Here is a 24,138-nt window from a genome sequence, read left to right on the forward strand (position 1 = left end):
GGGGTGGAGGAGGGAGAATACTGGAGGTATGAAACCAAGACTGTTTTTTCTGCAGCTCAGCGATGAATCAAAAGTTGTCAGTGATTTGGCATGTGCAAAGCAGTTCCTACTAATTATTAGAAATTAAGTCAGCACCGCACAAAACAAAGGAAAAAGACAGAAACCCAGTTCTTCATGAATTCATTATGGATGTGCTTGCAGAGGGTGTAGATTTGTAGAAACAAATGAAACAATGCAGAAAACAGTCCACAACCTCCTCACTTAGTTGAAAACATGTGAATAGATGTGTAAAACTCTGTAAATCAAGCATTACATTTTTTTTTATTATTTTAAAAAGATGTTAGTGTATTTTATTCTGAGAGTTGAGTTATCCCAATTTTTTTTTGTTTATCCACCACCTCATTATTCCACAACTCTGCATCTATTCCAAAAGATCAATAGATGAAGAAATGCAATTTACTTCATTCTGGATATTAATACTGCCTCATAGAACAATCTGTAAAAATCTCCATGGTAAAGTACACTTTATTTCTTTTCTGTAAAGCAAAAACAAAGGCAAGAATCCCAAATGTGAAGACTGTAAGACACAGATGTACGTTTGTCACAGCACTGTGTTTTATAAAACTGCAGGAATCATTCCTAAAAGAGAGCATCTTCAAATCCGTCCAAATATTTACCCGCTGAAACTTTGATTGAAACTTCATAGCTAACACACATTCAATCTCTAACGTGAAACCAACAAGCACGTGCTGGGTCAAGAATTAACAACACGCAGGACAAAGACGTCCATTCCTGGGAAAAATGCAGAGCTGCAAACATGACAAGTGCAACAATTTCACAAACAAATGAAGCAGTGCGGTGGTACTGTGTGCATATGAATTATAAAGCACCAATTTGTGTACTGGTTATTCACCATAACAATATTTCATGACAAAATTAATTCTGACTTTTCCCGTGTTGATGTGTACTTGTTAAAATGAATCATCAGATTGTAACCATCTGTTACATACATTACATCTGGTATCACACAAATAAATTCAGGACATGATAAACTGTCAGCAGAGCTCTCATTTACTTTTAATGGAGGCTAAAAACATTAAGAAGGGCACTGTAAACAGACATAAAGCTATGTTCTAAAGAAAACTTGAACATCAGATTAATGAAGAGAAGCACAATTATTAATAACAGATCAGGCTCTATGAATTTCTCCCAACAAGCAGTGCACCAACATGCTATTGTGCAAAGCAGAACACAAGGATGAAAATATGCTTTAAAGTTCCTTCAGCCATTAGTTACAATATAATATACAAGATTGCATGTGCACAACTTTTATAAAGTATAACTAAAGACAGACTGATGCATTTATGTCCATGAAATGAGTCTGAAGGTTGTGGCAAAACAAGAAATGTAGCAGATACTCTTTAACTTTGGAACATGGATTTATAACACCAAGTTAGTCAGAACTAGCAAAACAGCAACGAGTGCAGAGTTTGTGGACTTCCTGAAGCGTTTTATTTTGAAGCAGCACATCCCCTTCCCGCTCAGAAAAAGTCCACCCTTCGAAACAGAAAACATGGCAACACTTTTACAAGCCATGTGATTGACTGAAACAGTTGATTAAAAATAAATAAATAATCAAAGATTTTATTTATTTATGTATTTGTAATTTGCTGCGAGAAGAACTGCACACGTATAAAGTGAAAAAGCTCTTCAGTGTTGGAGAATGAAGAGGAAGAGGACAACCTTAATGAACTAATTGTCTGCACCTGCTCTGTTTGGCCTTGTTACACGTTTCTTCCGGTGAACTAAGGAAATGCAACACCCATTAAAGTGTACAACAGGTAAGATATTTAGCTTTTTTTTAAATGATTGTTATATGGAAATATGTTAGTTATGCTGGTAATTTAATGAGCTAGCAAAAAGGAACAAAAATCCGAGTTTTTTTTTCAGGTGATAGTGTTTGTTTATTCACTAAAGTATTAGTATTAATTAATCTGTGTACATGGAGTGTGTTTCACACTGTTTCTTGTCCATGACAGTGTCTCCTCAGCAAACCAAGGCTGTCTTTGTTTTTGTTAGAGAAATAAACAGAAACAGCTCTCAGCAGTAAAGTAGGGCAGTATGTAGTAATGTGAGTTTTTTTTTTTTGTAATTGGCTAAAAAGAAATGCTTCTAATTATAAACAGTAATATACTACACCATCACCCATAACATTATGACCACCCAACTAGTGGGTTCTGTGTTTGTGTTTATTTGTCTTTCTGTTTGCAAAATATCTTATCAGCCACTGAACGAGTTTTAATGAAACTCTCAGGAACTAATCTTTAGATTTATATCGCCAGCTGATTAACTTGTGGATTCAGCCCAATTCAAGATGGCCGCCACAGCTAATCGATCTTAGCAAACACAGAAATGACTATAACTCAGCCAGTTTTACAGATACTGAGCTCCAATCTGGTGTGGTTGGAGCTGTGAGTTATATTTAAGACATGCCCTGAACACAAACAGATCACACAACATCTTTGGGATTCGAGGTGGTGGGCAATATGCATTCCGTTAAGGGATGCTACATTCATTGGAAATGGATTCTTTGCGCCCTGTGGATCTGTTCACTTCCTACAGATGGTGTTAGGTATCTAGGGGTATGGAGAAGAGGAGAACATCTCAGACTTTTTGTCATGCTTTTTGAATCTATGGAGCACTTTTTGTGGAGGTTTTTGCAAGGGAATGTTGTTGCAATAAAAAAAATTGCTTAAATAGCAAGTGTCAACTATCTGTGAAAATGAATAAGCATTGTCACATATTGAACAATGAAACTTACATTTCTTTCAGTGATTTTGATGTAATTATTTTTAATTTAAAATAAGTCAGCTGTGGCTATCACACTGAGTCCTTTCACGATACATTTCCTGACAATTTTAACTCATCAGAGAAGAGTAAGGAGCGCCGTGTTTTGAAAATGTCAGAAAAGAAAGTAAGTTACTTTGGGAGTCTGTCTACCTTAGATGGGAAGAAAATGCATTGTTGAAGGTAGTGATGAGCGAATGAGCGTATGAGTAAGTGAGACAGCTGTTGGAGGCAGTAGCTGTGGGCCGGAGAAAATAAGTGAGGGAAAGTGAGACTCTACAAAGCTACCAATTGGGGATGGGAGAAGAAGAGAGCTAGAAGTGAAGACCATACGTCAGTTGGCCCTAATTGAGCATTTCTCCTTCGCTCTCAACTTGCTACTGACACATCGCCCAGGGGTCCTTTGGGAGAACACTGGCTTCACGTCATGTAGAAAACGAGAGTGATGTGTGATAACGGGAGCGGTGGATGGTGCTTGTCACTTCTCCCTCCCTGGGTTCTCGCCCACAGTCCTTGTGACTCACTGTTGGGCTGAGTTTCACCAACTTTTGAGGTACCCAAGTCGCCAACTCAGCTTTCTCTTAAACACTGCAAATGCTTGTTGCTTGAAGGAAAGAGTGACATACTGCTGACAACTAAACTGCTACAGGAAATTCTTGAAGTGAATATGGGGGGGAAGCTCAGGCAGCAAACAGGATGAATAATTCGCTTCTACCTCTTGCTCTTGAGCCAACCACCTAACATGAAGATTTTGTAACGTTAGTTATAGCAAAAAGAGACCAAAGGTTGTATTTTGCTTGAAAAGTGTAGACACTAGAGGTACTTTTCATTATTTTGGGTCGATTTATGCAAGGGGTTTTCAGTCTGGGAGGAAGTTCTCTTGGGTGCTATAGAGCAAAATATATTTAGAAGAGGGATAATACCCCCCCTTTCTTATCAAACTCAATATCTCTTGTTCTTGTCAAACCTCAAACCTCTGTTGTGTGTATTTGTTGGTTGTATGTTAGCATGGGTTGCTCCTCCTAACCAATGCCACCTGGAAAATAAGAAGAAGAATAGTGTGTCATCTTCTGCATAAAACCACCTGAAGGAGAGCTAGGGAAATATGACTTAATCATTACGTGTCTGTCATGATCTCATTGTGGAACCCTACTGGTAAATAAAGTGTTTTGCTTCATATAAAGTTCATTTATTCTGTAATGAGCCTCACGCCAATCCTAGTCGAGCATTAGCCAGGGCAAAATGCTTACCTCGTGATAAAACGATGAACTCCTTTAATTATCTTTTCTCCAGACCAGAACATAGCTGCTCTTAAGGTATTTAAGTATTTTACTTGTCTGCTTAGTCAAACCAGAGCTCTGCCACCAGTGTCTGTAGTTATTTGCACTTAAACTAGTAACCTAACCGTATATATTGTAGTCTTTATTTTTACATAATCTGGAAATATTTAGGCCTTCGACAACATGTACTTGAGTATTTAAACAAGGATAACTAAACCTGCACCTGCAACTAAGTTATATATATATCAGCTTCAAAAATTCTGTTTAAAAGTTTATTTTAAATTTGTAACAAGTATGTGTGTCTGCTTCATTATTTTAAGTAAACAAACCTTTAATTTTACCACCTGAATGAAGTTGTGACTTCAGTCACCATTTGATAATTGATCTCATGTCCATACATGTATGTATTTTATAACCCTACCTTTTGCTTTTATGACAGATAAGCTCTAATGTTCACATTTAAATGTTTCTTGGTTTGATCTTTCTGAGATAACCAGAAAGCCCATTCATGCATTGTAACATTTTTAGGATTACCAAAATGACTTTTGTTGAATTTATTGTATAATCTCTTGTACATTTTTATATTAAGGTAGAATTCTTAAAGTCGAACACAACCCAGATTCTGTAAAACTTAAAAGGCTTTTGAAATTGCATACATTGTTGAGTAAATAATGGCTATTAACCCAACTCCTACTACCACTGTCAGTTGTAATGAAATTTCTTGTTAATTTATAATGCACACATAAAGTTTCAGGCTCAGCTTTGAATGGCCCTTTAAAGGTGCAATTACAGGAAGAACACTGGAAAAAATCGTGCAGTGGTTGTACAAAGAGACTAGAAAACAAAAGATCTTTGGAAGAGGAACTTAAATGCAGGAAAGGTATAATCTTCTTCCATTCTCTCAAAAGTTAGCTTTCACAAAGCTGTTAAGTGTTGATTTAAACTGACTGTAAGTTACACGATCATTTAAGGCATAATTTCACAAGAAATTTAAACTATGTGTTGTGGACCTGAGAAAAGAGGTTTAATAGGCTCCAAAGCTTTTTCTTTTTCTTTTTTCTAAAGAGTCAAACACAGCTATTACCCGATAATTTTCAGTTCAAACCTCCACGCATTTCCATCATTTTGCATCTGCGGAATAAAAGCTGTGGAATGCAAATGCTGAATACACATCAAAAAACAAATTTTGTCAGGCCATTTGGGCAATGAGAAGCAGGTGGAGTGCAGAGTAAGGTTGAAGAGGTGTGTGCGCGCATACACACACACACACACACACACAAGGCGCTTTGTTCCCTCGGGTAGACCGTGGAGCCGTCAGAACCACTCTGATTTTGAATTAGCTCTGATTGGCTGTCAATGCAGTGTGTTATACACAGCTGAGACCACTCAAAACCACACACACAAACACAATCATACATGCACACAAACACATCCACTTTTTATGGTGGGAGCATCGTGTTTCACTAAACTGCTGAGTTCTCTAGGCTGTAACTAGGGCTGTTTTAAGAGCTGTGGTTGACTACAAGTGTGTGTGTTTGACAAGGTGTACATTTGGAGATCTGTGTATCAAAAAAACCTGTGCATATGCAGTCTTACAAGTCATAAAAGAACACATTATGCATCCTACACACGCTTTCCAAGGGTCCACATTAGGGCAAATCGAATACAGCTAAGCTAAATCCTAGCCTTACCTTGAAATTAACAATCACCTCATGTGATATTGTAATATATTGCTTGATTAGTTAGCACTCAGAGTATGTGTTGTGAATGACTGTCAGCTACTACCACACAAAGATTTAGTACAATATATGTTAAATAGACTGAAGTCTAGCCATTTCTGTTAGTACAAACATATAGCAATTCTTACTCCAACCTTCTGATCAACTGAATCAGACTAGTTAGATCTTTTTTAATACAACTGCTAACTTTTATTTAAAACATGATTCAGTTAAAAAACAATGTTTAAAATCATGCTCACTCATTATATTGAGAAATCCTGCAAGTTCTGCATAAATGTCCCTCTGACTCCGCAGGCATGCTCACTAAGTAAAAAATGTTGAATGCAGGATCCAAAAGAAGCAGAAACACCCTCTTTTAAAGGCCTGTCGGTGCCAACAAAAACTGGTGTAGCTACACCACCGTGCTGGCTCAGTTTGGCTCTGCTGTCCACTTAGAGTTCCTTCTTTGTGTACAGCTATCAAAATTTGTTTCAGACTTTCTTTTGCTCCTGAACTTTAGCTAAGCAGGAAGCGGAATGTTTAAAAAAAAATGTAGAGTTTCATTTTTACAGGCATTGGTGTCAGATTTCTTCTGTAGATGACCCATTTTATTTTTAAAAGAAAGATGAAACTGTCACAGAAAAGACTCAATGAAACATGTATTTGTGCTAAGAGAGCATCAGTGTTTATCAATTTTCACATATTGATAATTGGAACAAGATGCACAACCACAGACAATAACGTCAACTTAAAAAATTTGATTAATGAAGTTTTTTAAAAAACAGATACAAACATGACTGTGTGAGTGAGGATGAGGCTTCCTTTACAGCATGTTTATTCTCTACTCATGATGCATCACCACCATCTAGTGGCAATAAATATTATTACACATTCTTTCACTCCCCAAAAGGTTATATGTGATCAAACTAATTAGGTCCAACTTCACTCAGAAAACGTTTTTTCTTTTTATGTTTTTATTATTTTTATTACTTCTTGTAAAAATAAATATTTTGTCTGTACAAATTTCATACCCCAGAGTTTTGAATTTGCTTTTATCAAGCTCACCAAGAGAGGAAACACCCCATGTATGAGTACACCAGCAGGAAAAAACAACTATAAAAGGGTGAAGAAGGTAAAATCTCCAGTGAAGATTTTAAACCATCAATTTAAGTTGAAATGAACATTTATAGAGCATCCGGCTATCCATCCCTTTTATTTTACCTACTTCTTGTTTCCGGGTCACTGGTGTCTGTCTCCAGCGGTCGCTGTGCGAGAGGCGGGGGACACCCTGGACAGGTTGCGAGTCCATTACAGGAACACATAGAGACAAACAAAACAACCAACCGGTCACAATCTCTCCTAGTGATAGTTTAGAGTTACCAATTAACCTAACATGTATGTTTTTGGTCTGTGGTAGGAAACCAGAGCACATTGGAGTTAAGCCACGCGTGCACTGAGGAACAGAAAGGACTCAGGCTGGGAGGTCATCCTGTGACCTTATCGCTGGGAGGTGGCAGCTTTAACCACTGTTTCACTGGACTGCCCTTTTTTTATGCACTGATCAGTGGTGTCTTTAAACACACTCACATAACAAATTGGGATAAAACAGATAATTTTTCATTTAAAGATGCAGTTTGTACTCAAAAAAACTAATATCTAAATTTTCCCTAAGTTAACAACTAAAATCCTAATTGTTTTCTAATTTCCTGTGATGATGAGTAAAATATCTAACGCAGTGTTAAAGAATGGCGGGGGGGAGTTGAACTTTGGGGTAATACTTGATCTCTTCTATGTGGTTTGAAAGTGCAGCTTGTAGCTTTAGTTGATAGAACTATTTTTAGACACATTTAAGGAGTCAGAAAAGATGTGATGTGATGTCAGAACTCAACAGACTGTCACTATTAACTTCTTGATGTTTACAGAACTAAAGCAGGGAAAACAAAAAGAGCCGCTGGTGAATCTTAAAGGCCTAACATTCCTTCAAGTAATGCTGTCAGTTTTACACTGAGATCATCTTATGTTGGAAAATAATAAAGGTCTAGGCACTATGGTTTAACCTTGAAAAGAATGTTACGCACGATCTTGCACAATATTAAAAGATTTTACAATTTTAACTCAGCATCTGTAAAACTGACCGAGTTGTAGCCAGTTTTGTTTGCTAATAATGATGAGTGGTGGCCATCATAAATTGGATTGACTCTAGAAATAAGTCAGTTGTGGAGGTACATCCAGTGATTGCTTTCTGAAAGTTTCATTAAAATTTGCCCCATAGTTCATTAGATATTTTTTAACCAACTAACAGGGTTGACTCCAACAATTATTGCTAAAGTTTTAAACAAAGATCTCAGAAGCTGGTTAGCACTTACGGTATGTGTTATGAAAGACTCTCAGCTACAGCTACATTTTTGTGTTTTCTAAGCTCAGTTGGCTGCGACAGCCATCTTGAACTGTGTTGACTTTAAAAGTTAGTCAGTTGTGGATGTCCATCCAAAGACTTTCCCCTGAAAGTTTCATTAATTCTGTGCTGTGGTAATAGACAGATCATATAGGTGATGGCCAAATTTAAATAAACGTTGAAGCTCAGGCTGTGTTGGAGGTCAGTCTCAGCTACTACCACGCCAGCTTTTAGGTCAATATCTGTAAAAATGACTAAATATACTCATTTATCGTCAGTTAATGACAGCAGGTGATAAAAATGTGTCTCAGTAGAGTTGCAGAAGGTGAACAGGAGACAAGGAGATTTCTTTAGTTTGCTTGTTTGTTTTGGTGATAGATCTGGAGCTCCATAAATGGAAATGGAAATACTTCCTTTTGTACAAAATGTCAATTTCCATTATTTGCAATTTTTTTTAAAGTTGCCCTTATCAGTTAAAAAAAAAGACAGATTTAACTTCATCTCAGAATACTGATGGAACCACATGTAAGAGATGAAATTTGAACTTTCCGTTACAGTTTCTTTTAATTTTTTTAAAAGAAGAACTTGGATACATTGACAAATACATAAACATGCAAACTTACATGAGAACCACAACTATTTCTCTAACTTGTAAACCCTTCCTCTTTTCAATAGCTATACTTGTTTAAACCAGTTTGTTCAGTTGTAAGCAGCACTTTTTCTAAAAATAAAATAGCTTTATGTTGACAGATGAACCTTTTTCTGTTCACCCCTGAAGGGTTTGCCACATCGCTGAAACAAAGGCTGCTCTGATGTCTGTGGAAAGTTTGTGCTGTCACTGTCAGCTGATGAAGTGTGTGCCATTTCCTAAAAAAGAGAAGAAAAAACCACCATATTCTTTGTGTTACAACCAATAAAAGTACGACTTTATAAAATGTTATTCAAGTAAAGTTGATCTGATCTCTAAACCTCTTCTTTTGCTGAAACAGAGATATTCTTTACGTTGGACAAAGGCTGAACTCGTTCAACTTGCTGCTAATGCTTTGTTAAACAAGGTGCAGCAGCTGTCCTTGAGTAGAGACACAAAAATGTTCAAGTTAACTGATAAGAATCTCAGTTGTCAGCATTTCCGTGGTCTGTTTCCTCATTTTTGACAGCGCTCTTCAGACAGGAACTTGTGATTGGTTCGCCTGCTCATGAAACGGAAGTTCGCAGTTCTGTAAACTTTTCTGACGTTTCAGAGCAGAAATCTAACATAAGAGGAAATGCTGTTAGACGTCCCTAACCTGTGTGCCATGTTTGTTTGTTTTTTCAAGGACAGCTTTCTGTCACAGACTGGGCAGAAAGACAGTATTTTGAGGACCGTTTTGGACTCGTGGCGCTGAATGAAGATACCTTTCAGAAATGACAGGTTTTACTGAGTTTTGCTCGGGTTTGTTTGGGGAGTTTCTGGTAACCTGGTCATCTCAGCTTCCTGGAACTCAGCATCTTCGATAACAAACCAATAGAGGGCAGACTTTGACAACATATCAGTAATCATGGTTTCTTTATAATCCTAATAGTATTATTGCTGCTATTTATCTCAGTTTTGTTAATGATTTTAACAGTTGCTTTATTCTTAGTGAATGCTGTTTTCAAGTAATCATTCCTTTTAATTCATTATTTCTTTGTCTCTGAATTTGGATGTAAGATCCGTATGAAAGGAATTGATAGAATGAACTGATATGTGTGTATATATAGTCAAAAACAGAGATGTTTTCTTTCAAACAAGCCGTTTAATAGGTTGTCTCCTGGAGGAAAAAAATATGCATGTATACTATAATTATTAACAACAGCAGCCAAGCCAAACCTGATTTGTTAGGCTGAACAAGGAAGTTGCTCAAAGCAAAAGAAAACCGGTCTGGTTGCTATTGTGTTTAAAACACGTTTGACTTGCAAAGGGAAACACAGACACCAGAGGTGGAAAAGAGCAGTCTGTACGCAGCGCTGAACTCCTGGGGCGGTAAAAAATGATGAAAATACTTTTAACCCTGCTGACACTTTTTGTCTTCCTTAGTCTGATAGTTTTTTCTTTGTTTCTATATGAAAAGAACGGGTTTCTAAAGTATTCACGCTCTGTGAAAAATGCAAACAAAACGAGTTTCTGGAATGACAAGAACAATGTGGCAGAGATTAAAGAGAACCAAAGAACCACGTCGGGGAATTTTTCCTGGAAGCTCGGAGGCACGTTTCAAAAGGCCAAAATGACCGAGAAGAAGAACTTGACGTCCCCCGGTTCAGAGAAGACTTTGGAGAGTTGTCCTGAAACGCCACCTACTCTTGTTGGCCCTCTCGCTGTGGAGTTCAAAAAACAGACTCTGGAGGAGGTCAGGGAGAAGGTCGGTTCTCCTCTTCAGGAGGGAGGACGGTACAAGCCTCCAGGTTGTATCTCACGACAGAAGGTAGGTGAAACTCAAGAAATTTGAATAACTCTTTTACCCAAAGGTCAGATTTCTGTATAGTTAAGTTAAATTTGCTCAAACTGTCATGGAAAAAATACATTTCCTTTTAAAAACATAACATTTAAGAAAGCCTGTAATGTTAAAAACATGCTCTTATACATGCTGATCTATCTGCTTTGAAATAAAACTACCAAATCAGGTAAATATATATAATATATATAAACAGAACAACTGTACATCCAAGTGTGGATAGTTTATTTAAAAATACAATTGTTCTTTTTGTATGTAGTTTGGAAGCTTGTAACTTTAACACAATATGTGGGTTGTGTTACACACGTCAGAAAAAAATGTCAGCTGAGCTTCATTTATTTATACAGTTCCTGCTTGTGACTTTTGTGAACTAAACACACAAATCCTTGGTGTTTTTTTGTTATGTATACTTTTTAATATATTTTGTAAATAAGTGTTTTACAGCCACTCTTCCCCAAAAAGGTTCAGACATCATTAAAAGCTCCATTTTGTCTTGATGATTAAATTCATAACGATCATATCCAATTTTTAAACCATAATAATGAAGATATTTAACTTTTTTCTTAGGTGGCGATCATCATCCCCTTCCGAAATCGGCATGAGCACCTGATACACCTGCTTTTTTACCTCCACCCCATCCTGATTCGACAGCAGTTGGATTATGGCGTGTATGTCATCAACCAGGATGGAGACGGCGTGTTCAACCGGGCCAAGCTGTTGAACGCGGGATACATGGAAGCCTTAAAGGACTACGACTATGAATGCTTTGTTTTCTCTGATGTAGACCTGGTGCCCCTCGACGACCGTAACCTCTACAGGTGTTTTAACCAGCCGAGACACCTGGCTGTGGGCATGGACAAATTTAACTTCCATTTACCCTACACCACCTTCTTCGGTGGGGTCTCATCACTGTCCAAGGAGCAGTTTCTGAAGGTAAACGGCTTCCCAAACTCCTACTGGGGCTGGGGTGGTGAGGACGACGATATTTACAGGCGAATCATCTACAACGGGATGCAAGTTTCTCGACCAGATTTGATAACTGGAAGATACAAGATGGTGAGGCACCAAAGAGACGCGCACAATGAACCTAATCCAAAGAATCCTGGCAAACTTAGCATGACTTTGCAGACTATGAAAACAGACGGGATTAATTCACTTGAATACACAGTAAAAGAAGTCATGAAGGATAAACTGTATACTTTTATTACTGTGGATATTCAGGCTCCAAAAGGCTGAATGAGGATGTCAAATGAAACTGGAGCTAAGTGATATTAGCCTCACCAAAATGTTAGTGGGACACTGTTTTGTGTGTGTGTGTGTGTGTGTGTGTGTGTGTTATTTAAATACATGTGAACTGTTGAATCTTAAATAACTTAATTTAGCTGGTTTTCTTGATGTGAGCATATATTCTAAAGCCATAATATGTGTGCGCCCAGGTGGCCTCATGGTGAATGTAAACTTTTTTTGACTATGAATGTTATTTTCTCAAGTTTTTCCCAGCTGTGTTGGGGCATTGTCTGAGTCTGAGTGGAATGTTCTGCATTTTTGGTAACTTCCTTACAATTCACAATGAACAAATATACTAGCTGTTTAAAGAAGCAACAAAAACATTTTGAAACTTGTGGGGTTTTTTTTGTTCCTGATAAATTAGGCCGTTAATAAAACTCTTGGCTTTCAGACATCTATTTGATACGTTACATTTACATTGTTCAAACCAAAAGTAGCCAAAGTGATTTGATATTGAGATGTTAGTTCTGAAAGTTGAAACTAGTGTAAATATTAAACCAGATGAAAGTAAATCAACACTAGGAAACGTGTTTGCTGATGTGTTCGTAAAGGTTACTCTTAATGTTGTTTTTACTGTTATTTCTAGCTGCACAAAAAAAATTAACATCACTAATAACTTTCTTTTTAGATAAGTTTAAAATATAACTTTTTTAAGTACCTTTAAGCACACTTGCTTGGGTTTCTTTTATGACAGATCGTTTTACTGTTTTGTCTGCACAATACAGACTTGTGATGACTGGTGTTGCAATACAAATATATTTAAATTATATTTACAGGACTGAGAATAACTTTAATAGCATGTTTCCTCTGAGGGGGGTTTGTTTTCCTGTAAAGGAGATTTCTCTGAATAAGTAACAACCCTCACCAAGGACACTTGTTGGAATAGTTTTGACAATCATTAACAATTATGCAGCTTTTTTTGTCATCTTGAGTGGAAAAGTTACCCTTGGTTTCCTTATTGGCTGTTAGTTTTCCATTATCATTGTACTGGATTATGTTAAATTACTTGAATTAGAAATCTGTTTTAGTTATTAATATAACAGCAGGAAAAACGGTTAAGTTTACAGGTAAAGAATTGACTTTGGTTTGTGAAATGTCTCTTATTTTAGGTTAAACAGAAATCTTTAACTTTTCAAGTCTTAATATGCTTTTAATAAACGCTGTGATGTTCAGCAATGATGACATTACTGTTGAATGAGTTTCCAGGGAGATGTTCTTGTCATTTTTTTTCTTTTTTTGTATTGTTAAAGGGTTTAACTGCTCTGGATTTACCTCTAAACTATTCCAAATGTGTTCTGCTGGTTTCAGGCAAAGGCTTTATATAACTAGATCTCTGACGGGAACCCGGAAGTTGAAGCTGGAACAGGATCAGTCTTTTCTGTCAGCTGGTCCCAGAACAAGTTGTTGATCCCTCCCCATCCGTGTTAACGAACTGGACTTTTTCCTTTTTAAGAAAGAAAATAAAAATGCACCTGAGGTTTTTTTTCCAAGTGTTGACCTTTTTTTGATTCGTGTGGTTTTAACTTGTTTCTCAATGTTCAAATCTGCATTTTTCTGGGAGAGTAGCTGGGCCTTAAAGCCCAACATCTTAAGACTCTGGCTACAAAAGTACAACATGTCAGCTCCAGTCAACCAGATCCTGCTGCGGCCTTAATTCCCAACAACAAACGAAGGCAGCGACATATGGTCTGTAATATATACGGTCTTTGGTGTCAGCTCGGATGACATCCTTTCTTAGTCATTGGCTTTTACATGGGAAACCCTTTTAAAGTTTTAGAAATTTGATGAAGCTTATTATCATACCAATTACTCCACCTCTGCCAAGGTTTTGGAGAGTGGTTGTGCTGGTTATGAAACATTACTTCTTCCTCTTGTGCCACATATCCATTTGTTTGAACACTTATAGGACTTTATCTTCTGTGTGTTGACTAGGAGCTGCAGCACATTTGTGTTGGGGGGGATAATCATTTGACCATTATTTAAGTGTTTTTGAGGGAAATAGTGAGTTATAGTGAGTGATAACCTACATATTCTAACTGGTTGTTGTGTTTTTTAATATACGGCAGATCTGATTAGTGATGTTTTTCAGTTTATTGTGTACCTTCTGATGACTGTAACTGAGTTTTGTCAGCTGTTTTTATTTGCTCAAATCTTCCGTTTTGGTTTATCTTCTTTGTGAAGTCTAACATTCTGCTGTTCCTGCTCTTCTCGCTGTTGTTTTCCACACTGTGTCCTGCTGCGGAGTTAGACGAGCCACAGCTGAGGTCAGGATTTTTATGAAGCTAGGCAAATTTCCAGTCAAACATTAACATTTTTATTATACTGTTTTGTTAGTTAGCCAAAGTTTTGTAATTAGCTTCTGCTGTGTCTTTTTAATTCTATGGAGCCTTTATTTTGGAAATGTTTTTAAGACTAGTTTTTCTTTGTTGTGTGTTTGTGAAAATCTACAGCGCACTCTTAAGTAAGACAGTTTACTTAAAATTTTAGTTACAAACCAAAATTTAATTTTTGAATGTTAAATCAAAGCCCTTTCAGCATGATTTTTGCCAGTAAATGACCGATTTTACAAGCTGAGAACTAACTTGTGTTAATGTGATAAAACCAGTGCATATTTTAAAGGTTTCTGCACAAATTCAGTTTAGTCAAACTCTGCCGACTGCTTTCAAATCCATTTTTATTAGAGCATCACACTTCCTTTGCCCTCTGCTGAAGGGCCTACAGTTTCCTGCTTCTATTTTTTTTTTACATCTATCACTGTAAGGAAGCACATACAATGTTGCAAGACTTAATAATCATTTGATCACTGCACGAGTTATTCATGAGTCATTGAGTCAGTCTTTGGAATCTAAAAAGTCTGGTTTTGCATCAGTAGGAAAGCTTAAACTTAACTGGCATGTGTTCTAATGCTTTTTTCAGTCACTATTAAATTCAGGGAGTGGCAAAAAAAATGTTCACTCACTGAGCCAAAAGTTGATCTGTTGATGAATTATTGATGAGACAGAAAATTACCAGAGAATTACCCTGAGAGGAACTGTGACTTTATTCAGGAGTGTGAAAAGCAAAGCACGAAACGGAACCAAATTACACCAAAACTAGTGGTGTTACCATGACGTGCTGCTGGAGGGGAGATCTCGTTGACATTTGATTTGTTTAGAGGGGAGAAAAAGTTTAAACAATAAGTCTAAATCAATGTGGGTTTTTTTTTATTTCTTGTAATGGTTTATGAATGAGTTTACTTTCTGGTTTAAAGATGAAGCTTTAAGTATTGTTGTAAAAAAAAACGACTCTAAAATTCCACGTCACCCACATGTGGATCTCTGCAGATGGTTGCATATTTGTTTAATTGTTTTTACTGCACCAATTCAACTCCAATCACATCAGACAGAATCTGTGTTAGCACCCCCACCCCACCCCACCTTTCCCCATCCTCCCATCCTCCTCCCTGCCCAGCCCCCTCTTCTCATTGGTTGACCTACTGGAGTTACTATGGAAACGACTGTCAAGAGGCTGCTATGCAGAGTGTGGGGTACTGCTTCTGAATGGTGCTCCATCACACGTTTATGGAGGTCAGGAAACCCTACTTGGCATGACAATATCAGTTTGTAGAGACCTCACTATGACTGAGCTCACATTTTACTCCATTTTCACGTTATTCACACCTCACCTGTTCTTTTTAAAAAGCTAAACTCTTGAGCAACATTACCTAATTCAAAATCAGATCACGTCTAACTCTTGTTTTGTTTTGTTGTTTTTTTTTTATTTACTTTTTTTTTGTGAATAGTCTTAAAGACGTCAGCATGAGTTGGCAGTTTCGGAGTCCTAAAATGGAAGTTCTTCACGGCACATATGATCACTGACACGTGTTAGACACTGCATGAAAATAGAAGCTAAGCTGAGAAAACCTGTGGTTTCAAATGACGTGTAAATATTCAAACTTTCTTTGGAGTGTGTCTATGTGAATGCCTGCAACGTAGCTCCACATGAAGATCATATTTAAGAGGAGTTGTGAAGTTTGAAGACCTAAAAGGCCCTGATAGAACATAAAAATCTGACACGTATGTGCTATATTATTGGATTAATTTGTGCCTCTTAAATAAACTCAAACAACTTGTCAGGTCAAACAGTAGGATACTGCATTGTATTTTCTTCCTCTGCAAACTATAAAAGCTAAAAAATAACCCAGTTTACTGAATTTACTTAATTTAATTGCAGTAACTTAAGCTATTGCTGCAGCACTTGGAGTTCTTCTCCGGTCGATGACACAGCAGAGCAGATGAAACTCAGTTTGAAACAAACAAATTAAAAACTGAAAATAAAGCCAGCCAGTGGATGGTTCCATTCCATGGACTTCAGATCGACAGTACATTGCAGCTTGACTTCAGATTTCAACGCACACAAAGGGAAAAGGGGCTGCACTTACTGAAGGGTCGACTCTCACAGCACCAATTTCTTCACGTAGCAAAGAAGTGTAAGCTGCAGGTTTAAGGCTCAAAGTAATGCTGTTTAATTTTTAGAGTAAGAACATGAAACCTTTAGCTTTTAAACTCAACTTAGCCGTTACTGTTCTATTATCGCCCGCCTACAAAGGCAAAGCGGCAATATTGATTTGCCCATGTCTGAGCTTATTAATTTGTCTGTAGCGTTAGCAAAAAGCCTCATGAACCACTGGATGGATTTTAATAAAGTTTTCAAGAAAAGTGACCAAGCAAGCTGGATAATTGGAGAAAATAATACAAAAATAAAACTATTGCTTTACGTGAAAATCTTAAACTGTGATTCTTCTCTCACTTACACAACCAGAACACTCATTAATCACTGATATTGCCACTCGTGAAGGCTATTCATTTAAAGTTACAAAAGAATACAAAGGCAGAAATAACAACTTCATTTAAGAGCTTCAAATGTTTCGCTTCACATTTCATCATGATTTTCTTGATTTGAATGAGGTCCTTCCAGGTCCGACTAAATACTTCTTTTTTTTTACTTCTACATTAAAGCAAATGCAGGAACACTCAGAGAGCAAATGTCCTCATCCAGCAGATTAATGATAAGTTCAGCTGGCACACTCAGGCGTGCACCAGCATGCACCAGCACGCACCGCTCTCTCACTGTCAGCATCCCTTGTTGTGATGTGGTGGGCTGGCAGGAGTGAGTGTCTTACGTAAGGCTTTTACATAAATCTCAGTGTGCAAAAACTAGAGCGAGAAAGAGAGACAGAAGGGGGGGGTGGGGGGGTGCTGCACCATTACAAAGGGGATTCGCACTGCACCAAATCCTACTGCACATGTTAATGCACCTATAGAACAATGTGTAAAGCTCTCAGAGCAACATTTATCTTTGATTAAGCGATGAAATAACATATTTATTGAGTTTTTTAAAACTCAAAAGATCACATGCATGCCCCATGTCCTCATGCATAAACTGATTCTGTTTGTCTCTGTTCTTTCCTACTGGAGAGCAACAGAGGGCAAAGACTTTTGTGTTATGGATCAATGAAATTAATTGATAACCTATTACTCTCATTCAAACCTGACCTTTCTCCTAACGTTTTACCTCAACCAAAGTGCAGTACATTGTTCTACAGAATCTTTTTTTTTTCTCTCACTCAGTCTGCTTCTTGGAGATTTAAACCTCTAGGAGGAAAAAAAAAACAAAAAAAGATGTTGTACTAATAAAAAATAATATATTTTTTAATCAGAATCTGAATAAATGCCTAAACCTTGACGTAAACAAGGTTTACAAAGAGTCAGAAGCTCGTTTATCAGCGCAAATAGGGTTTAATTAATCAAAAACAGTAGATGGAAGAATTTCACACTGTAAACAGGCAAACAGTAACATAAGAAGGAGAATATGATGTGCTGCAAGAATTCACATGAAGGCCCAGAATCACACTGAGAGAAAAGCTTCAGGCTCCAATAAATACTTGAAATTGGCCTCAGGAGTGTGAATATGTTAGATCAAAGCAAGAAGGTGCTTGGAAGGAGTGGAAAATTGGAAAACTTCTACTGACACAGATCCTGACATATGAAGCAAAATGAGATGAGCTGAGAAGGATGTTCTGTTTGTACAAGTAATGCATAACAAACAGCTCTTGTCGAGTTCAAATTCATGCATTTTCAGCAGATTGGCAGGGTGTTTACATCTGTGTATTAAATGTCAATGTTTTAAAAAGATTTTTAAATGTAACAGAGGTTTTAGTTGCTGAAAATGATCCTTTTTTAAAAAAAACATCTGCCCTGTGAGGGTCTGTATGCAACTCCCAAAACACCTTTGAAAAGATATTTTTCTCCTCTTTTCATTCTGATAATTAGCTGAAATGAAAGGGGACTTAAAAGTTAATGTAAAATAAACCTAATAGTAGAGATTTAACATGAGCAGACAGAGTATGAACTGACATGATCCTTCTGAGCTGCAGAGCTGGAATTAGGTTACTTCATAGCCTAACATAAACTACCCCATCAGAATATTTAAAAGAAATGCAAACCTGTAAAACTGCAATGAATAAATCATCATATCTTAACATGAACTAGCATAGCCCCAAGTGTCAGCTGTGTCCTTGTTGGAATTAGAGAAATTTTGCCTCAAACTTGTCTGAACAAATCTCTGACGAGGCGTCTTGGGACTGCAAACCACTCCCTCACTTTTAAAACAAGTGGTGCTTCTTGACACTGCACTCACTGAGCAATGGTTCTATTGTTTTTTTCTTTTCCAGACCATAATAGAACAAGAAAACAGTAAAATCCATAGTCTGTCTTGCTGTTCTAAACAGAAACCAAGAAGAAAGGATCTACAAGAACATCATGCTACATTCAGATTCACAAACCGCTGTGGTGGACCCTGGAAAAGTGTGCATCAGTGGAAAAGCCAATACAGAAGTGGTCTCTAAATTCATTTAACATGATTACTTAAGAAAATAAAAATGATTTGCATCATATTTAGGCTTTTTGATGGCAAATGTGCAGGCATGACACCTCTTTCTCATTCACTAACATCAAACGGTATTAAAAAAAGAACAAAAGTAGAGGAAAAAAAAGTAGGTGCAACAAAAAATTGGTGCAATCACAGTTTGAGATCTGAGTTGTGGATTCTTGTACAGAGAAGCTTATAAAAAGTATGAAAACAAATTAAGAACAATTCACAGACTTGGAAAAAATGTTTGTGTCTCCAAAAAAGAAAGTTATCCAATGTAGCTACAAGAAGAGTGACTATTGTTCAACAGTTTGCATACAGAAGACCTTTTAGCATTAGATGTCATTCCCTGACGTTGTGCCTCAGGTGTGTGGCACCGCATGCAACTATGGACAGTATGTGTGTGTGTGTGGGTGTGTGTGTGTGTGTGTGTGCACATGTCTGATCTTCAGCTTGCAAGTGCTTAGCTTGTGTTGTGAGCAATGATGCATCAGTGCAAAGGATCTTTTCAGGTATTGTATTGCAAAGGTTTTGTAGGTTTCCATTAGTAATAAAATTACTGTAAATCCCAGAGACTGAATGAAATCCTAGTGTTGCAGTAGAGTATTAGTGAGATTCAAAAGAAGCCAACCTGAGTCCTTTCACAATTAAAATAAAAAGAGGTGTCCACCTCTAAAAGAGATTATGTGGCTTTTGCTTTAGCTGCAAACTAAATAAGGTATCAAACTGGGTCACATCTATTTGTGCATTCAAATGTACAGTTTTATAAACAGTGAGTGGTCAGAAGAAGACCATCTTCAAACTTAATCACATACAAAAGCCAGACAATGAGGGTTGGGTTATTAAAGACTGAGGATACTGTTGAGTCTGTCCTGGGTTATAAGAGGCTGAAAAATCTAGAATGTGTATGTTTTTTTAAACTTTGGCTCTAAAATCACAAGTTTAGGAGGTAATTTAATAGAGATAAAACAAAATTACTATAAAAAACAAGTTAAAAATAAAAATACCAATGAACTATGACTAGATTAGGTCCAAATCGAGCAATGCTATGTGGAATTCCATAGAAAAATGTCAAAGATACAAAGGTGCATTGCTCTTTTCTCTGTCAAAGTGACTGTCAAAATCAGTAGGTCAGAAGTCTTTCCAGGAGTTAATAAGGTGATGAATGTATCATTTCTGATCCATGGATTGTCAATAGTCAGCCTCCAAAGTGCAAATGATGTTAGAGAAATTTTAGCATAACTTTTTTTTGGAGTCTCCTTGTGACTTTCACAAGTGAACAAAACCAATCACTCTGGTTCAGTCCATTGTAAGCCAAGAAACCTTTAAAAATGAGAGCTTTTAGGATTCAAGGGAAATTTATAGGATGTTAACACTACAGCCCAGCATTGTCCTTGGATTGAGAAAACTTTTGGCTCTGCACAAGCAGCACTGTAGCAATACACACTCGGGTCCAATAGTAAAAGAGAATCACATGTTTGACAAAAACTACTTCTTGTGTGCGGTTCCTCTGGCTGAGCTGGCAGGTTTGTTCCCAGAACGGCGAACGGGTACCTTGGATACAGGGATTTTGGTACGAGCTGATGGGGCTGCTTGGGTCTTCGGCGGAGAGGATTCCGTTTCCAGAACAGACGACAGGGCTGACTGGCTCACGGAGTGGGGGGGTGAGGTTTGTCTGGTGCTTACTGGGATCTTAGATTCTCGTGGAAGGCTGGCGCTGCCTTTTATTGATCGGAAGGAGGAAGAAGAGGAGGAGGAAGGTGGACTTTTTGGAGAGGTTGGACTCATTTTGTATTCAGTGGAAGGAGAGGGAGTACTGTTCATGTCTTCATCTCCTCTTTGATCCTCTCCTTCTTCCTCGGGATCATTGTAGAGGTCGTAGAGGTGGTCCCCAGAGCAGCTGTCACGGGATAGGGCAATCTTTTGGTTTCGCTGTAAGCCGCTTTCATCAGGTGTAGCTGTAGGTGTCGCTGATGGTGTGTCCCAGTATCCCTCATCACTAAGTAGCTCTTTGTCACTTGGTGATGTGGGATGCCGACCATGTGCATGAGGAATTGGGGGTTTAGCTGCCCGACTTCCTGCTCCACCAACAACTGGAATCTTACTGAGCCCCAGTGCCTTCACCTGGGGTGCCTTTTTATCTGCACTCTTGGTAGCTGAAGGTATATGGCTGCTGGCCAGGTTGGTGCGAGGAGGATGACTGGACGTCAGGGCAGTGGAGGAAGGTTGGCTTAGTCTGGGCAAAGCAGGGGAGTTGTCCCCTGTAGAAGGCAACATGTGCCAGAGCCCCTGCATGTCAGCATCATCCACTCCTTCTGGACTTGCCATTTCTTCCCCTCCTCCCATGTAGGCCACCACACCACTACCAGCAGGGTGCTGCTGTGGCGGAGGAGGCAATCTGGTCCGAGCAGGGAGGGAGATGGGGCCTAAGCTTTGGGAAATAGAAAACATGGGCTGAGCGATCTGGGAAGGTACGGAAGGTTTCGACGGGGAGCTACGAGGTGTGGCACCAGAGATACCACCAGCTCTCCCAATACTTGCACCCAGACTCCCCCCTCCACCCCCACTGCTGCTGCTGCTGGTGCCACTGCCACCATTTCCCGCCGGCCCTTCCTCATCTGCATCGGCGATAATGTCACCACACCCTGTCAATGAATCAAAGCTCTTTAAAGAGGTGACATCAGTGAAGAGGAGAGAACACAGACGGTCCACCGAAGGCTCTGAAGGCTGGTCGCTTATGCTGCAGTGATCCAAAGGGGGTGTAGTGAGAGAAGGTGTGAGGCTGGAAATTGAAGCTTTGGCCTTTTGGGTAGGAGGGTGCAGTGGTGAGTCAGTGGGTGTGTAAGGCAAGGGGGAGTCTGGCTCAGCAGATGGTCCTGGCATGGCAACACAGTGTGTAGGTGTCATGGTGACACTTGTGGTGGGAGTGTCCTCTGCTTGGAGGTTAGGTCCTACCTCTGCATTTTCACAGTCCTCTTGGTGATGGTGTGGCGGTGGTTCTAGGGTCAGAGTAATGTCCTTTACGTTTTCAGATTCAGCAACGTTTGCATCCGTTTCCTTCTTACCTTCTGCCACATCCCCATCTCCCTCATTTGTTTTTTCTTTACGTCTCCATCGCATGCTGCTGAAAAAGCCCTTCAGGCCCCTCCCTCTCCTCACAATTCCCGCCCCCCCATTTTCACTTGTCCTGAAACTCCCACGGCGGAGAAAGGAAAAGAAACTCAGTGATTTGCTGAGAGACCTGACTGGACCTGCCTCCAGGCTAGCCACCCCCTCTCCTCTCTGTCCAACAGCATCGTTGTTAGTACTCGTTAGTCCATCGTGTGTTTTGCTCCTCACAAGCTCCGCTGATGCTGCAGAGCTGCTTCCATTCAAAGAATTCCCATTGTCAGAATTCCCGTTGTTTCCGCTGTTCATGGCCCCTTTGTTCCTGAAGGAAAAGAAGCTGGCCATTCCGGAGCCAGTGCGTCGCTTTCCGAAGAGTTTGAAGGCAGCTTTGTTGATCTTCCCTGTAGGCTGGGGGTCACACTGCGGGGCCACAGGAGGCTCCACGCACTCCGATTGCACCTCCATTATCCAGCACTCTGTTGCTCCCACAGTTTTGCTTTCCTCCAGTTCTCTGCCTGCCGTTCTATCCTCTCTCTTCCTGGCCCCACATACACTCACCTTCTTTCTTTCCTTCTCCCTCCACCCTGCTTTCTGCTGCTTTTTCACTCCCACTCTGACTCGCCTCAACGCCTGCCTGCTGGTTTTTCTCTCCCCTCCCTGCCTTCCTCCTCCCTCCCAGCCCTGTCTCTCTCTCTCTCTCTCTCTCTCTCTCTCTCTATGAGGCAGGCCCACACATGCATGCTGCTCCTTGCTGTATCCATGGCAACTGGGTGGGCTAAGCAGCTTTCGTCAACGTTGGCAGGGCGCCAGTGTCTGTGCTCTGCTCCCTCCCCCATCCTCTTCCTCCACCTTGCTTGTTACCAATTGCACTTTTTCTTTTAACTGATCATCAGCCAAAATTCCCAATTCACTGCTTCCATCCTTTGCATGTGAGGCTTGTTCCTGGTTCTTTGGCACATAAATAAACATAAACACATCCTGAGGCTCATCCTGAAATGCTGTTAGCTTTTGTCTTGGAAATGCTAATTATATTTTTATCTGTGAACATGTATAATATGAGCTATGAAGGTGAGAAATGGGAAAACATATCTTTTGTATAGAAACATTTTTGTGATTATTACTTTATTTGGTGGAAGTTATTTCAGTTTCACAAATAATGAAACTGATATTACCTAATTAATTTCTGGGTACAAATAAAATTATATTTGTACATGAATGTGAAAATTTCAGAAAAGAACAGCAATCCTTTCAGAACTCAAATCGACAGTATTAGTGACAATAAGCTGGGATGTATTTTTAGAGTAAATATTGTAGTGCTGTTGCATAGACATAGTCCGATTTATTTATATTTTTTTAACACTTCTAGGGATTTGACATAGAGTTAAAGTAATTTTTGGAATCTACACAGAACTCTGAAATAATCTTCAACCAGAAATGTAACAAACTACATCATGACGAGTCCATTTTCCACTGTAAGCCTAAACAGGTGTACAGCCCATAATATAGTTTTTAGTTCATGAACTGGAAGTGCGAGGCCTGCGTGATGTGAGTTTCATTATCTCTAACATTTCGTGACAGCACAGACCACAGATGCAGATAGCAGATGAACGATAAAACTCCCATTCAAACGTTGGCACCACAGACAAAAACAGACAGGAGTGAAACTAACATTCCTTAAAGGAATGCTTATTGTCTGCTGTCCTGCATGCTAAAGTTTTAAACAAAGAGCTAACGTGATCTGTTATCACTCAGATGATGTGATGGGCACAACGCTCAGCTACTATCCCACCGAACTTTAGCTAAATATCTGTAGAACGGACTGAGTTGTAGTCATTTCGTGTTTGGTAAATTCAATTAGCTGTGGCAGCCAGATCGACTTCAGAAGTTAATCAGTTCTAGACGTACAGCTAATGATTAATTTATGAAGGTTTTGTTAAAATCTGTCCAGTGGTTTGAGAAATAATTTGCTAATAGACAGACAAATGAACACAAACAGGCACAGGCAATTAGATGATTGTCTACTTTTCAGGGCTGTAAGTGATAAACCAGTCTAATCACAAACAGATTAAGTTAAAAAGAAAAAAAAAACTGTGCCTGTTTTGTTGAAATGTTGTGTGAACAGG

At 38.8% G+C, this 24,138-nt stretch overlaps 2 protein-coding genes across 3 annotated transcripts; one reads left to right on the plus strand and one right to left on the minus strand.

Annotated features, from left to right (window-relative positions):
• The first annotated feature begins 9,487 nt into the window (after positions 1–9,487).
• Positions 9,488–13,488, plus strand: LOC108243995 (beta-1,4-galactosyltransferase 1-like). Of its 2 annotated transcripts, XM_037973103.1 has the most exons (3): positions 9,488–10,681; positions 11,279–11,644; positions 13,307–13,488. In XM_037973103.1, the coding sequence occupies exons 1-3, from the start codon at positions 10,250–10,252 to the stop codon at positions 13,325–13,327; spliced, it is 819 nt and encodes a 272-aa protein (XP_037829031.1). In that variant the 5' UTR covers positions 9,488–10,249; the 3' UTR covers positions 13,328–13,488. The 2 variants fall into 2 exon arrangements, with proteins under 2 accessions (XP_037829031.1, XP_017285307.1); XM_017429818.3 differs by having other exon boundaries at positions 9,489–10,681; positions 11,279–13,488.
• A 3,170-nt stretch (positions 13,489–16,658) lies between these two features.
• amer2 (APC membrane recruitment protein 2) lies at positions 16,659–22,652 on the minus strand. The gene has a single exon (XM_017429876.2). It carries the CDS (start codon positions 22,478–22,480, stop codon positions 20,396–20,398), a length of 2,085 nt encoding a protein of 694 aa, XP_017285365.1. The 5' UTR covers positions 22,481–22,652; the 3' UTR covers positions 16,659–20,395.
• Positions 22,653–24,138: the final 1,486 nt, after the last annotated feature.

This window comes from Kryptolebias marmoratus, linkage group LG21, assembly GCF_001649575.2.
Source record: "Kryptolebias marmoratus isolate JLee-2015 linkage group LG21, ASM164957v2, whole genome shotgun sequence".
Taxonomy (NCBI): domain Eukaryota; kingdom Metazoa; phylum Chordata; class Actinopteri; order Cyprinodontiformes; family Rivulidae; genus Kryptolebias; species Kryptolebias marmoratus.